Here is a 17,116-nt window from a genome sequence, read left to right as displayed (position 1 = left end):
GATGAGCTCCAGAGGGTGGGGGCTGTAATGCTGACGGCTCTGTTCCCAAAGTCCGGAGTCTGGTGTGGGGGACGGAGAAAGCCCTTGTACAGGGGAGATGTTAGCTAGCGCAAACAGCCTTCACTTTCCCAGCCGTTGGGAAACAACAAACTTTTATTAACGAACACACATATCAGGCAGAAACTTACTGCCAATATATTTCTCCGCCACGTTCTGTCGCGCTCTCTCACTCGCTCGTCCTCACACACAGGATACATAGGGAGCGACCGAGCGTCGAGTGTCACCTTGCGCACTGATATTAATGATTTGTGTGACATTTTAGGTGGTTATTCATTCAGCAGCGGTGGTGTGCCGAATACAGGTTGTGTGCGCGCCGCAGACGGTCCGGGCGCTGCACTTCCGCGAGTTCCGCCTTTTGCGTTCCGTCAACATTACGTTATCAATTAGCTTTAAATAATCGATTTTTAGACATTTGTTAATCGATTCATAATCTTCCACGACCGCATCGCGTTGCATCTAAGAATCGATTAATTCTCCCACCCCTACTAGACAGTAGTGGTGGGAATCCTCAGAGGCCACATGATACGATATTACCGATATTTTCCAACTTCAAATTGTGTCCCCAAAGGAAAATTATTTTTCTAGTGAACTGAAAAACCAACTGATTGTATTATTATAGTACCAAAAAGTAAAATTCTCATGTCCAACTTATATAATAAAAGATTGATACTTGGCGTCCATGTTTTGATGCGATAATATGCTACATTGATTTTTCCCCCCACCCCTACTAGACAGAGGGGGGTCTCAATCACCTCCCCATGCTGATGTAGAGAAGAGAGCTTCTCGCACTCATCCGCCAACTCCATTACCCACCCCGACAGGGCCACACATTAAATCATTCCATTTCACCTGGAGAGGAGGGTGAAAGTAGGAGACACAGAGGTGGAAGGAAGACGGGAGAATTTAAAAACCCCCAAAACAAAAAAAACCTCCTGTCCTTTCTTGCTGGTGTGTGAACTGATTCGGACATGTCCACGTGCTAGGCCACCATCAGTAATAGGCCCAGATTGGCCATCCCCTCCCACCCCTTACCCTCCATCCCACAATGCCTTGAGGCACAAGATACATCACAAGGACCAGACAGTAGAGGAGACGAAGAAAGGAGAAGTCGAACAGAAATAATGTGGAATAAGGAATGCCGTAAGATATGAATAAAAGCAAATGATGGGAGCCTATAAAGAGTTATTCACCCTCAAATGGGGAGGGCATTATGGCGATCTATAAATGGGCTGTTAAACTCAATAGCCCAAGGTTAGCTTGTCGTGTTGCTGCAGTGAAAGTCTATATAACTGACAGTATTAGTCCTACCATAAACACTCAGCCAGAACCATCTGGATTAAAAAAATGCTTTAAAATGCTCTGATTATTTCAATTAGCTCCAGAGCAAGTAAGAGGAGGAATTAAGCAGCACGTCAGACAAAGCTCCAAACACAGATTGCCGTGCACGGCAGCAGCTTGCCTTAACAACTGTATAGTGGAAGAGGAGAGGCCACTGGATAAAAGAAACGGGGATTTGACAACTGTACAAAAAAGGGACTTAGGGGAGGTCTGTATTTTCTTAATCATTTCATTAAGATAGTGCTTAGGCTAATTTAACAGTAGGCTTAATAATGCAGCCTTTCCTCCCTCTGCTCTGTACACAAGTGTTAACCGCCTGCTGGAACAAAGGCGGCTCTGTTCACAAACACAACACTGCCAAACTGTTAAGTACATTCCTATAAAGAGAAGAACAAAGAGCGTTTGAGCGTGGCGGGAGCAGAAATGAATACAGCTTCTGAGGGGATAGCACAGCTCGGCCCTTTGATGCGGGGGAAATGTCTTTACCATCGCAGATAGTGTTTATGTTGCTTCACAGCATACTGTTTGAGATCGAGGCAACAATAAAATCAACTCGAGATGATGTTTGGGAGAGAATGAGGCTGAGCAGGAGGGAGATGGGGGGGTTGAGGTATAAGCTGCAAGACGGCAGACGAGTGGAGGAGACTGTGGGGAATTTAGAGGTTTGGACTGGGTGGTTTTTGGTAAGCACAACATTAAGACCTGGGGTTACACAATGCAGGAATAATGAGGTGTGCAATGTTTTGCGAGTGGATGCAAAAGTAACAAAAATGCACAAACACCTATGCGCAGGATAAATCAAGTGTGTGTGCGCATGTGTGGTGAAGCATACCCTAGCCCTTGCAGCTGTGGTTCCCTTCAGTCCATGTGATCCATTGGCGGTGACAGAGAGGCAAACACAATTTAGACTCGCCCATCAAAGCGCATGCAACACCAGGCGCAGCCAGTGCGGGCGGAAATGTGACGCACAGAACGGGAAACACACAATCCTCCTCCTGTGTCCCAGGAAAGACCAGTATAAATTTGTCATTAACTACAATTTGGGAAACCTGTTTGTCCTGCTTTGTTGGTTTAGATAATATTTTACTGTACACACTTACTCTTACACTCATCTTTTTTGCGTCACAGAAGGCAACTCTGTGCTCAGTCAATCTCTGGGGATATTGGTGAATTTTATGGTTCAGAGATTTCTACAAAAAAAAGGGGATTCTCAAATCCTAATATGAGTCGAAGCTTGAGTTGTGAGCCCTTCACGTCTCCCATTTGTTGGTCATGGAACCGCTCCAGTGTCTAAATCTTGATGACATGACTGATAAGACTCTTGGTTCTTTGGTTTCGAGGTTTAGGAAAGGGATTTCTTGTTCACATACACTGACTGGACTGTGTTGTGCTAGAGAAATGGCACATAAGATTTCTTAAACAGAAAGTGACATTACCCCATTTCACGAGCAAAGCATGAGCATATGTGAGCCAGTTGCGTTGCATTAGATCAACAAGCGTTCGGAGATGAAGAATAGATAAAGCCAGCAGTGAGTCAAGCTGTAGCACATGTACAAAATGTCAGAGGGTCTGTATGAGATTGCAGAGCTGCTGCAGGGGAGCCGCTGGAGATGGCAGCCTGTGGTGATGTTGCTGTTGTTTTAGGGCTGTGTGAGGCAGCGAGCTCCAAGGTACAAAGTGTTGACATTCCTCAGACCTCACAGCAATCCCTGAAATTTCCTCCTCTCGTGTCTGCTCCTCTCTCTGACCGATGCCCTTGCCCTACCTCCCTTCCTCCTTTTGCGCTCTCTACTGGCACGAGTTAATTTGCACCATGTGTTCTTTAACGGAGAAAGAAGGGGGGAAAAAAATAGGGCCCCAGTGGAAGCGTGTGAACCCGATACCACTATAAATCTCCACTTCCACAGCGTTACCCTCTTGCCCCTCCTACTCCTCCTCCCCTTCCCCCTGTTCTCTCTCATTCTTTTTTTATTGGCATGTCACACATTGGACAAGCTGGAAATTACACTGAGCTGAGCAGAGAACCAGCGGTGAAGCACGCCAGATACTCACTTAAGCAGAGAGAGAGCCGGGGAAATGTGGAGGGTGGAAAGGAGAAAAAACAGGGGACGGGAGGGAAGTGGGAATGTAAAGTGGGAGAGGACGAGGAGGTGGGTTAAAATTAGCCGACCATTTTCAGAGCAGAGGCCAATCCAATTAAAGCTTGACCAATCCACGCAAATGTGTTTAGTGTCTTGTTACTACACTCTGTGCTGGGTGGCCAGGCAGAGACAAGAGATTCTCCTCTAAATACAATACTCACTTCAGCTACTCACAGACACGACCTGAAATACTTACAGCTGAAAATGAGCAAAGACAGAAATACTATGCTACTGTGGACACCATCTAGCCCCAGTGATTGTGAGAAACTGTGAACATTAGCCTACTTCAAAGGACCCTTCACCCTTTAATTTAGAGTCAACCCCCTATGGAGGAGTCGACTGGTTTTATTTCAACCGGAAGACCTGGTCAGGTAATTAAACAGGCCCTGTCATTATTTTCATTACGGAACGACCAGGTTGGGAGCCCTGTAGGCCTTTAGAGAGCGTCAAATCTACCTGCCTTTTCTTGGCGTCTTTGCTACATTTGTTTTCCGACTTTCTCATCAAAGCTGGTGTCAAAGGAGATAGCGCTGTGTGTTTGCTCTTCTGCTTTAAGAGATAAAATGTAGTGCTCCGCGCCGGAGCGCAGTGAATTTGCTTCAGATGTTAGTGAAGACATCAGAGGAGACATTTTCACTTGTGATGTGCCAGGGAAAAAAAAAAAAAGGAAAAAAAGACTGAGGAACCACTGAATATTTCAACAACTCCGCAACAAGAGGTGAAATTAGCACTTGGATATATATGCAAGGCCCAAAATGTCATCTGTCACTGAAAAATGACATGATAAATTTGCATGGATCTCTGTGCGCATGTGAGAGATACAGCCAAGCCGGTGAAAATAAACTCAACTAACGGAACTCCAAAAGGGGAAGAGTGGGCAGAAAGCTTCTCTTCTGAATAATTTAGCAGTGGTGGGTCAAGGAGGTGGCTATTGAGCTTTTAAAGAGCCTTATGAAAACGCTATGGCCACTGGCCTAGCCCTTCAAGCCCGACCAACCCCCACTGTCCTGGCTGCACCCTCTCCATCTGGGAAGGTAATCACCACTCATAAAAACACACAAAACCCCATTTTGATTTCAGCCCGTCTCTACTTCCCTCCCCTCCTGCCTTCTATCCTAGAGAAAGAGCTCATCCTATTGGCTGAACAAATAGTTTCCATAGCAGCATTTAGCTAATGCACAGGGGTGGCAGTGAGGGTGAAAGAAAAAAGTGTTATCTGTCCAAAAAGATGAAAAGAAGGGGAAACGTGGGGCCAAGGGGAAGGTTGGGTAGATTTGGTTTTATACCCACGAGCAGAGCTGAATACAGCCTCCTGCACTAGCTGAGTCTGAACTGTGTTATCGCAACCTTGCCATTTGTGTTTCTGTATTTATTCATTGCCGCGCTCGTGTGGACAATCAATCTAACCTGCCTCCCCAAAGAGAGACAGAGCTGTGTAGCTGTCTGAGAGATGCGTGGCTGTCTCCATCTGATTTGAGAAATGCACAGAGCTTGCAAACTGACACCCGAGAAGGACTAGCACTTGTCAGTTTGTGTCTGCTTAAGAACATACTCGCGTAGAAACAGCAGCTGCTGCAGCAAGTGACCCAAACACCTCAGCTAAATGACCTAATGTTTCTACAAAGAACGGCATTAACAGCTTCATCCAAATGAATGTTCAAGTGTGCAGAGGCAGAGAAGGAGGGAGGGAATGGGAGGGGGAGGCAGGATCGGCGGGGTGCATACCTTCTCATTGGGGAGCATTAATCAAAACGGTCATAATGGGAAAGTCACCTGATACTGCGACAGCAGCAATAAAAAATCCTTTGCTCAGAGGGTCTAGTCATAGGCAACTGTGAGGGATGGAGGGGGAAGGGGTATTTGTCAATAAAGGCAAGTAATCTGAGCAGAAGTAGTTTGTTCAAAAAAAATTATTATTCCACTTCATGTGTTAACTTGCTCCAGTCTACCACAGTTAAGATGTATAATGTCAGCACCAATTTCTGGTCTGTTTTCCCTTTGTAGGTAAGTGACAATGAACGGCCATTCAGTGTTTAGTAGCTGTTGTGCTGTGGTTCTATTGCTTTAAGGCCGCTACTCAATGGGGAACATTACAGGCTGAATGCCTCAATCAAACAGCTTGCAGCAGGCTAGGCTGGCCGGCCATGTCTATAGATGCCTAGATGCCCTTGTCAAAGCTGCTTCCTCACAGAGAGCACAGAGACAAGCAGACACTTAAGACAGCCAATTGTGAAAGGCTGCACCTCCACATGTTCACGTCTGTGAAATGTACCAGCTCGCTTATAGCAGCAGAGTGGACCAGGGAATAAAAGGGAGAACTGAGCATCACACTCTTACACACACACACACACGCACAAAATTGCCCCTAATGAGGGTAGCGCCCCTCTCTCAAGAGATGGCAGTGGCTGCTGCTCCACTCGATAAATATTAACAAGAAGTGCGACTGATGGTGGTGCTCACTGATCCATAATTGCATTTCAAAACGTTCGATGGGGGTGGGGTAGAGCTTGGTCATGAAGGGAGAAATGGGAAGATAAAAAGAAGGAACTCAGCCTTCTAGCCAGTGACAAGAGACAAGAGTGATGCCTGTCTAGTCAACCTCCTATCACCACCTTGATGGCTCAGCACCAATGAGTTTCTTTTGGTGAGAGAAACGCACAGGTTCTGCATTGTTGTTCCGCACAGGTCAATTTGGCTCTGTTGCTACCTTCACTGGCGGATTAACGGCGAACAACAATGCCCCCCACCCCCATTCCGTGTTTGTACGTTTTACACGAGGCAGAATAATGGTGCAACATTCCCGCCGTGAATAGGCTGTATAAACGTGGTTATTGACTCAGTGCTGCATGCATCACGAGACCTTTGAAACTGCAGCGTTACATAAAGGGACAAATCTGACGAAGGAACAGAGGGATGGAAAGGGACGCCACTTACCAATGTTACATTGCACATTAAATGATTTTTTTTTTCATGGATCTGAATATGTGCAGACAGGCTAGCCGCAAGCTAATTAGCTAGTGGATCTCATTGTTAAGCTAATTCTCAGCATTTTGGTTTCCATTAGGACTATACTGAGGGTCCACAGACAACCTAATAACTGTTCAGGTTAAGCATGCATATTTATGCACATATATTTGCATCTTTATCAAACATTTTTAATTAGGGGCTTTGAATACATGGCCCTTTTATCCAAGACTATATGATAAGCACCAGCTAAAACCATCAGGAAACAGTTGTGTGAAATGTAATCAACATTTGGTGTGTGTACATGTGTGTTTATTTGTGTGTGTGTGACGTGGAGTTGTACACACGCTGTTAACATGACAACTGGGAAAGCTATGCTGTTATACCCATCCAACACAAACATACACAAATTTTCAAATTTTGTCTAGTTTGTATTTAAAAATATTTTACTACATTACTGTAGGGAAAACCTTCATCTGACATATAAATGAGTGGTATTTTTCCTTAAAACATATTCATAGCAAATTCATAGAGTTTATTTTCTATTACAGTCCTAGAAATAATTGTGTCATGTTGCAATGTTAAGTGAAAATCTAGAAAACTACACACACACACTCACAACACAACACACACTCACTCTATATTGCTACAACTAGCTATTTTTATCATATATTTTCAAGCTATCTGCTAATTAAGTGTTTTGGCTTTCCTATCACTTCAGACCTGACACTAATTTTGTAAGATACTTTAATAATAACTAGCAATATGAGTGATAAGGATGCCCCTGCTTTTTTGTTGTTTCTTTAAAATAATTTGTGTCCCTCCTCACTGATCGTCCAGAGGTCATGCAAACCCACATGCACAACTCTTGCATGTAAGATGCAGGGCGCCAAACACTAATCAATAGGAGCTAAGGTTTATGGGTAATTTGTTTTCATTTCCTGGTACACCTTTTATTTTAACACATCTCATCAATTAGACTGACACATAAATTACTTTCAACAACGTAACACACGTGCAGTGTGCTGCAAGTCTGAACGAACACACTGCATCACAGCAAGTTTTCACTAGTCACATGTGCGAATGCTTAAAGTATCACATATACTAGCACACATCTCACAGTGCCAACAGAGCGTGCTCAACCTTGAGATGACTATAACCTTACACTGTGTTTTTACACTGATGCCAGGATGAGAATGAAAGAAAATGAAAACTAATGGAATCAGTACACACACACACACACTCTCTCTCTCTCTCTATACTGGTTATATGACAAAGAAGAAAATCCCTCATCCTTTTAAGCTGATCAGGCCTGCAACATATGAGCTGGACTACTGGCAAGATAATTGCATTGTACACGGCATCTAATTAAATGTCCATAAGCAGGGAGATCCAGGAGCAGAGATGTGTGTGTGCGGCCAACAGTGAGAGAGAGACTGCATGTGGGTGTGTGCTGGCATACAGGGCTCCTAAATCCTGTGTTCCCGGAGGGAGAAACGCTGCAATCACTCCCATTAGCGAAAGAGGGAGGGAGACAGGGATGCTGGGAGAAAGCAGAGGGAGTAAGAGAGAGGGATGTGGAGAAGGAAGGGAGGGAGGGAGGGAGGACGGAACACAGCTGACTTGGCCAATAATGGCAAATGAGGTTAGATACAAGCGAGAGGGGAGGTGGGGGGGGGGTCAATGAGCTTCGAGGACATGGACACAATGACTAGAGCATAGTATGGGAGGAGGGAAGCAGGGAGGGAGGGAGGTGAGTGACAGCAGATAAAGAGGAGTGGGGATGGGTGGGGTGGGGTGGAGGGCGAAGTGTGGAAACAGACAGATGAGAGAGGGAGAGAAATGGAGACCGAGGAGACAATCGAGGTAAGAAAGCAGAATGGATTGGTGAAGCCAGGGTCAATGGGCAGATATGGCTGCAGATTGTTCAGTGTTCAGGCGCTGTCAGGTGGCTTATTGTTCTCCTCACGTAGACCTCTGTGTGCATGCACAGTGGTGAACCAGATAAATACGTACACACACACACACACACACACACACACAAACAAACACCGGTCACGCTACTTATATTAAGATCATGCAGAATATCAATATAATGACATACACATGTATATGTACATACACACAGCATTACTCTCATCAAATATGGATTGTAAACACATTACAAGGTCATGGCGCCGCGTGTAAATTGAAACTAACCCTTGTGGGATTGTTGGCCCCCCATGGTTTTCATGTGACATCACATTCCAAGGAAAACGCCCCCACGGAGGGCAAAAAAGATTTTCCGCTGCCCGCCAACCAGGAAGCAAGTGATACGCTGTTACATTAAGTCTGTTACTTTTGCGTTGCCAAAATGCTGAATGGTTGTTGTGCTTTTGGATGCAATAATCGACGAGGAGACAAGCCTGAGCTGTGTTAGGTGAGGGATTCCCTACACGGCAAACATAAACATTACCACAGTCGAGCGCTGGCAGGGACCATGGCGGTTTTTAACGGCGGAAATATGGCAGCGGGTGCTGTATATGGATCGCAAGTTCCCAACACTTCCCAAACGCAGTTTGTGTCCATATGTATCTTTTTCTTGAGTTTAGAGGTGATCTAAATAAAATTTAACTGCTTTTGCGGCATCTCTACGAGGGAGTCCGGTATGAGCTGCTATCTTGGTCTGTTGTTTTGCCCTCCAGGTCACCGCGCATGTCACGTGACTGAAAACTATAAATTAACCTGACTGATCACATTTTTTCCACATATGTTTAATATACATTTAAAGACCGGTTTTGTGTGCATTTGTAGTCAGCTGCAATTTTAGTCCCTAATTCACTTAAATTCACATTTTATGATTTAGTCTATATATTTCTCTTGTTCTCATTGTTTTGCTTTAAATTTCTTATCTTTCCTTCTAGGCTTTGTAAGTTTTCTAATGTTATTACATTCTTCCCTTTTCAAGAAATCTAAACATTGGGCACGGAAGGGAATTATTATTGGAGTGGCTGCATTTCGGTGTTTTGCTTCCACTCCTCATTTTGTTTAATACCTCCAATGGTTAAAATGGCCTCCTACAGGTCACCTCTGTATCCGGGCAGACATTTTAGGAGGAAGGGTGGAGACTGAAATCTATATAGCCGGATCGATATGTCACAGAGGTTACAGTGGGCACCACAGCTGCCAATGTGGAGTAAACAAACTACGGAAAAGGATTGACCTCCAAGTCTAAAAATGACATCAATAATGCTGCAGAATTAAATTTTTTTATTTGGCATGTGTTACTGCTGATGACGCAACAAAGAAACACGCAACACGACTAGTCTCAGAATCATCACAATGCAGAGAAGACAGACATTGAGAGAAATATATAAAGACACAGAGAGGCGGGCTTCAGTCCTTGTTCTTCCCCATGCGGGGGAGATTGATGGCTGCATTCGGGATTTCTGCACACCACTAATTGGATTCACAGGTCATTAGATAAAGTACACGAGAGAGACTGTTACAGCCTAAAGACTAAGGGAGGAGAGAGAGAGACAGGAAAAATGGGAAGGGTGCGAGAGGGGCAATATTGATGAGATTGTTTGGTTCAGGACCAATGAAATTTCCTCCCCCTCTGCTGCGCCTCCAAAGCCCTGCTTCCCTACCAGAGGGGGGTTGATCGATAATTTGTGCAGCAAGAACAAGTGGGGGTTGGAGACAGAGGCAGGGAGGGATAAGAGAATAGGAAATAAAGAGAAGGAGTTGATGTCCAATGTGTGGTTCACTCACATGGATATCAAGTTGCCTGTTGTCCTTTTCAATATATTACAGCAAGAGAAGGAAATGAGATTGCGCTGACCATTATGTCCCACAACAGAGGAGAACGAGTGGATGAAAATTTTTTTCTTCCTCCCAAAGGCGCAAGCCTGTGCCCTAGTTTTCAGCGCAGGGTGTCGGGGGGGGGGGTTCGAGGTTGGGCAGCTAGATGGTAGTTTATACCAACGTGTGCAATTACAACCTAAATCAGCTATCATCCTAAAAGAGGATTTTGTTCTGGGCTAGTAGAGATAGAGATTACGAGTTTCCAATGTAGTGCCAATCATTTGTGATTTGTAGCCTGGCGACAAAGTGAGCTCATTGAAAAACACTGTACTTGTTTAGAGAGCCAGCGGGGCTTGTTGTTTTAACATAGGAGGACAAGGGTACAGTCTGCTCAAACACATACAGGCATGCAGATGGCTGTTCATTAATTACAGATGGAATGGGGGGAGGGAGAAACAGAGAGCAGGAGACGCAGAGAGAGAAAGAGAGGGTACGAGAAAAGGGAGAGAGAGGTCAGCTAATGTAGGCAGTCCCTCTCTCTCTCTCCCTGGACAATTACCTCTGTCTGCCCCAGACCTCTTCGGGCGCTCTTAATCAAGGGTGCAGGTGCATGGGTTTTTGTGCGAGAGTTTGAATGCGCATGTGCGTGCACGAGGAAAGGTTCCTGCCGTCCTCAGCACTCTAGCAGCAATCCGATTAAAGCCCTGCTGCTGTGGGGCCTGGATGTCTTCTGCTCTCTGTGAGGCCTGCAGCTCACCTTAAAACCCCGTCTACACACAACAACTGCCCTTCACACGCTAAAGTATTCACATTAGAAACAAAAGTGCCAACACACTTATCTCAAATGCATACACACACACATACAAATATTCCACCTTTTCCATAAATGCTGTGTGTGGCCTCTTAGCTGACCTCCCATCATCACCCTTGCTGTTGGCAGCCATTACTTTGGCCCCCTGGGGCTAGGCCGCCCCTCACTGCTCACTCTGCTTAAACAACCAACCTGTTAAAAGACAGGCAATGCTCTCTCCAGCAGGGTTAGATGCTGCTTCATTTGGCAACACAGACCCATCGATTTCATATTCCAGTAGACCTCTCCATTCATGGAAGTTGGAAACCATGCAAAGGACTAATTCAAAACAATCACTTTCAGATGCATAATCGGCTTCAGGCCTCACTGGTAAGTTCACATTTGATGAACTTGACTGACACAATTTCCCAGCCAAAAGAAACGCTTGTTTGGGTGCACTGAAAAATCCCATATGGGGCCAACCATCATTACTCATCCAGTTCGAGAATACAAGTGCTTCCAGAAAACCATCACCTGTATGGAAGTCATTTCTAAAACATCATGTCATTACAGTCGACTATCTGTTGACATCTAACCACATATTTTCAACCATAATGTCACATCCCTTTTCATCAACATGAACAGAGACAAATCCGTTGGGTGAACTCAAATGCAGCATCCCCTTCAGCAAACAGAAAATGCAGTGTGGGAAAATCAATTACATGTGTGATACATTTCGGGTGTCCTACTGCAGAGAAAACAAGCGCCACTTGACTAAACTGACCGAGCCTGATGAATCAGCCATTCTCAGTAGCAAATTAAAAACTAATTTCTTTCTTTATTCAGCAAAAGAGGCAATTTGGCCACATTATGTTGTAAAAAAATAAATTGAAAACTGGTGAAGGTCTCCTTCATTAAATCAATTAAGTGCATCGACAAACATCTTTATTTCCATTACAAGCATTATTACGCAGCCAGTGGATCGCAAAGGTGGTTATTATTCAAGCTCGATTCTCAGAGGGATTTTTATTTGTCCACATGACCCTTTAAAAACAAACCTGAGGATACAAACTGATTGTAAATTGTATTTCACTTTGATTTGTATTCTCTTCTCATCAGACTTATACATAGTAACAAAATTGTGCCGCTTTGCACCTGAATCTCCTAATTATGATGCACATAACATCACTGCCCTAATTTCTTCTCGCATTTTTTCTCATTAGAACAGCAGCAGTTTGTTTTCCAGCTTAGGACACGGGATGGGTGGGTGGATAAGTGGTGAACCTCGGGCCAGTGTGAGGACACAGGGACATGAAACAGGAAAGACAGGAAGCGAAAATGTACTCACCAGCTTGAAATCCTGAATGCTACAAATGAAATAGGGAGTGTTGGGCCGCCGGCTTTCAATGTACACACAATCTGCAAGTAAGAGAAAAAAAAAAAGGAAGAAAGATGTGAGTTTGAAAGAAGATGTTCACACTTCCCAAAGCTTTCATATTTTTAATGCAGCCAGACTCAGTAATGTATTATTTTGCGTGCTGTTACCTCTGCTGAAAAGACATTTTTCTCCTTGAGTCAAATTCAATTGGAATGCGAGTAATAGGATTAAGGACTTTTGGAGCGCTACAAGGTTGCCTTTCCAAAGCAAACATTACGCCCAAGGGGAATTATGTTATTGTTCCACTCCATTTATACACCAGTGAGCAATACTGGCTTTAACCCCATTCCACCCCCCCAATCATCACTGTAACTCGTTCCTACAAAATGACAACTTCTGTCATTGCATGTCCAGTAAGCTTTGGGTTAGCATAGCGGTGAAACAAAAAATAAACATAAATCCACCTCCTGTCCTTTAATACGTGTTTTAAAATGTTGTCAAATTACATAACCCTGCGGTGTTAAAAGCAGCCTTCTCACATTGTGTGAGAGGAGGTGGCCCTGCCCGGCTGTGTTGTGCTGTTAAACTGAAAGTGACTGGTGGTATGGCCAGGTCGTGAACTCTCATCTCCTTAACAAAAACATTCACGCTACAGAGGACAAAAACAGACAGCCACTTCAGTGGAGAAGAAAAGGAGGAGGTGGCGGGGTACGTGGCTAATAGTTACTGCTAAGCCTGGCACAGTAATTTTTCAAAAACAGCCAAGGGCTAGAATTATTATAGAAAAAAAGAGATTTGAATTCAGAAAAGTCATATTGGTGTAATAGTCTCCCATTTACCTTTACCTTTTTTTTTTTTGGTTAAAATAATCTGTAAAAGACAGTTCGGACTTCCTTAACAGGCAAAGCACAGTTAATTGATTGAACAATAGATCACACACTGAAAAGTGACCTTCTAGTCAGATGGAAGCAATGTAGCAAACTATTTAACTGCTCCCAAGGCTGGCTATGCCGACAGTCTGGTGCAACAGAGCGTAGCACCCTTACTAACGTGAACACATAAGCAAGGCCATGAAGACGGACAATCTCGTTTGATCTAAGATTTGCAGGAAAGTGCTGGTGCTCATTTCACTAAAACACACGGGGAGCTGTTCCTCGCAGACGGACTGAGCCACGCTTTCCCTAACAAAAGATGTGCGGCTAGCATTTTTCAGTGACTGACAGTGCCATCATCTGTTATTTATTTGTTTGTGTCAACAGAGTTATCGATTTGGCTGTGGTTTATCTTACCGCTCGCAGAGGAAAAGAGGGGTGGCAAAGATATTAAATGGCTCTGACACCCAAGATACCATTTGTAGAGGGCTGGTGTGTACGAGTGCGCCTGTGACATCATGGGCTTTGTTTTTTGAGAACCTGTGTGTGTGTGTGTTTGTGTGTAACCCCAGGGTGGGCTTGTTATCTGCTGTGGGCTGAATGAGCTGTTCTAAGGGGAGGGGGGTTTATCGCCCTCGCTGGCTTCGAGTGACGCATTATATCTCTCTCACTACTGCCCTCTTCTCTCTTTTCCCCTCTCCACCCTTTTCTCCCTCCTCTACACCATCCCTGGAAGTCATTTACAAGATAACATGAATGAAAATATCCATCAGTGCTATTGTGTGATCTGTGAGCAACACAGTGTGTGTGTTGAGAGAGACAGAGAGAAGCGGGAGGAGGAGGAGGAGAAGGAGGGTAGCAGGAGGGAGAGAGCGGGGGCGGGTGGGAGAGGGAGGGCAGAGAACAAAAGAGACTAATCTGAATGAGATGACATGTTTCAGAGGAGTCAAATCGGGGGAATTAGGGTTTAGTGTCCCTTCACCTCGTCGGCACATTCATTTAGAGAGGCCAGATCTCCGCGTCTACACCCCAGAGCACATCAACAGGCATAAAGAACAGACAGCGAGAGTGAAAAAGATAGGTGGTGGTGGTGGGGGGGGGGGGGGGAGACAGGGATCTAGTTTAATCATTCGCAGACAGCAAGCGAGTCTATTCTTCGAACGTCAATAGCACATTTTGAATTCATCCTGGGCACTAAAAGTCTACTACCTCAAGGGCATTTCACTGAAAAAGCGACTATAACACGAATCTCAATGAATGTGAAAGTTAAAAACGAGTTAACGTTTGAAAAGGAGGCAATGGAGGGTGTTAGGGGGTGGGGGGGGGGGGCTCCTCCAGGGTCTGCCTGGCTTGTTAAACATTCCTGCCATTTTGTGCATTTGGAAGTGGGTCTCCCTGCTCAAGTGGAGAAGTGGAAAGGGGAGGGACGTGAGGTGTAGCTGTGGTGGGGGTCTATGGGGGGGGATGGGCAGTTTTGTTTAGGATTGAAGTGCGCGCTCGTTGGATGGATGCAACCTTCGCTGTAGGAGGGAGAACCACAGCCGGGCCTTTGTAGTAGAACTGCTCTCACTCCCTCAGCAGCCGTGAGTTTCGCTTCTTCTAGTGACCTCCACCCTACAATCCACTGCCGACCGCCACACCACCCAGACAGATAGTGAGCAAGAGAGAATGTGATACTTATATGACACAGGGAGATAATCATGAAGCTGCTGAGCGCATTTCCTTAGACTCGAGCACTGAAACCTGATCGTGAACGTCGTCACTGCACACAATTTAAGCAACGGAATATTCATTGTTATAACCCTGCAACACACCCACAACAATTTTCTCAGCTGTAGCTCATTGTTCAGCCAGCCATTCTCTTATGGCTGCCAAGCATGTCTAATCTAAAACACACCTAGCCTCAGTAAAAGAGCCGTGTCCTACTCTCTCTGTATCAAGCAAATAAGACGCTGTTTAATTTGCTGCAGCATTTCAGCAGGGGGGATCTTAGATAATACCAGCTTGGCTTTCTTTTACGAGCCGCCATGAATGTAAAAGTCACATTGTGAACATAGTCGTATATGCCAGTGTTTTGTAAACAGTGATGGGGGTGGTTGTTTGGTGCTGTGGAATGAGATCAGCTAAACACAGCAAGAATATCAGCATATTTTAGGACACAAGGCAGGCTTATTAAATCAAGGGGAGCATTTTTTTAAAGCCATGCTTGCAGGTGGCGAGTGTTATCCATGAGGCAGGACGCACCTGCATTGTTAAAAGTGGTGCTAGGCTCAAACTGGCAGTGCACAGAGGCACACACGCGGTGGAGAAGTGCATGGCTTTAGCAAAGCTACCCCCCCTTGAGTGTACTGATCCTACAATTAAATAGCACAAGGAATGCAATAATGGAGCCACAGGAGTGTGAGTGGACCAGAGGGCCGAGAAAGAGGGAGACTGGTGTTATTACTGATCCACCAGCGAAGGAGACCAGCTGATGACCAAGGCTGCCTTGTGCCACTTCCTGCTGGGCCAGTCCAAGGGTGGGTGAGGGGGGTGCTTAACAGGCAGTCAAAGCCTGGAGGCACACGGACACAGATTCTTGCCCAGTTTTCCTTCCTATCTCCTCATCCACAAGTCCAACAGCTCTCCCTTCTTCTCACTGGAAAAGCAGTGGGAAATACCTGGCAAGCGATACCATCGGATCTCCACAATAGGGCAGGCCTACAGCTGACTGAGCTCCTAGGGGAGAACAGAGGCTCTTTGACAACCCCCCAAACCCCCACCGCTCCTTTCCCTCTCGGCTAGCCCACGCTTTCTCATTTAGCAGTCGGCAGGTGGTTGGATTTCACTAAAAAGCCCTTTTCCCAGAGTCTCTAGCGTGGGGAGAGATGGGAGAGCAGAGAGGGCCTTTTTAAAAATAGATCTGTTCTGTTAGCGACAGGCTACAGATTCACACTGCTATTCAATATGAGATGACTCCAAGGGCTTGTCCCTCATGTTAGCTTGACTGGAAACAGCAAACTTATCGACAGCTAGCCTTTGTAGCAGAGGGGATGTGCTATGCTAATCGAGCTCTAGCCTGCGGTGTCTTGGCTCTAAAATACCCAATCCAACACTCACTGAACCCCATTATACTGGCTTCACGAGAGATAAAATTTTATACTTGCGCAAAATCCTCTTGTATTATTAAGTTTGTAAAATTGCACAGTTAAAAATATATAATGGAAGAGACCTACTGTGGATCTGTTGCATCTGGTCAACACCCGACATGGTTAATAAATGTCAGCATTTGCACCGACACAGGTACATTACATACAACATGAAGAAAATTGCAGCAGACACATTTTCAGGAAAGAAAAACTGAAGCCCTTGCAAACATAAAGAACATGGCAGGTTTTTTGTTATTGCCAACAGTTGGTCCTGAGTTTGAAGAGGAGGAGGGAGAGAGGAAGGGAGGGGCTGGTTATCCATCTCTACATGTGTGTGTCAGACATACTCCTGCTGCACAGCTTACTGTGTGTGCACATGACACTATACAGTGACACACACACGCTCTCCCTAGGGTTCTGTGGTGGCTGCGGCAAGAAGCGCCAGCTGTCCACATCAACAACTCCCCCAACACGCATACACACACAAGGTGTTTCTCAGACTAGCCTGGACTCTCTCTGTATTATACCACACAAACACTCACTTTATAAGAGGAAATTACTAAATTAAATCAAGTCTTGTCTTTATCGCCCTGACAGCAGGGTGGCTGTGGCAGCCATGTTGTGTGACATAAAGTGAGGTAGAAGGGCGGGGGGGGGGA

At 45.2% G+C, this 17,116-nt stretch overlaps 1 protein-coding gene across 5 annotated transcripts in view; it reads right to left on the bottom strand.

Annotated features, from left to right (window-relative positions):
- The window catches only part of rerea (arginine-glutamic acid dipeptide (RE) repeats a), a 125,426-nt gene that overhangs the window by 52,396 nt on the left and 55,914 nt on the right, over positions 1–17,116 (bottom strand). For all 5 annotated transcript variants that reach the window (XM_046055687.1, XM_046055688.1, XM_046055689.1 and 2 more), the window contains one exon: positions 12,428–12,498. In XM_046055687.1, the coding sequence (XP_045911643.1) occupies positions 12,428–12,498 (71 nt within the window). The remainder of the gene's footprint in view (positions 1–12,427; positions 12,499–17,116) is intronic.

This window comes from Micropterus dolomieu, linkage group LG08 (assembly GCF_021292245.1).
Source record: "Micropterus dolomieu isolate WLL.071019.BEF.003 ecotype Adirondacks linkage group LG08, ASM2129224v1, whole genome shotgun sequence".
NCBI classification, from domain to species: domain Eukaryota; kingdom Metazoa; phylum Chordata; class Actinopteri; order Centrarchiformes; family Centrarchidae; genus Micropterus; species Micropterus dolomieu.
Note: the sequence above shows the minus strand (reverse complement) of the source record. Positions and strands in the feature narration are given on the sequence as shown.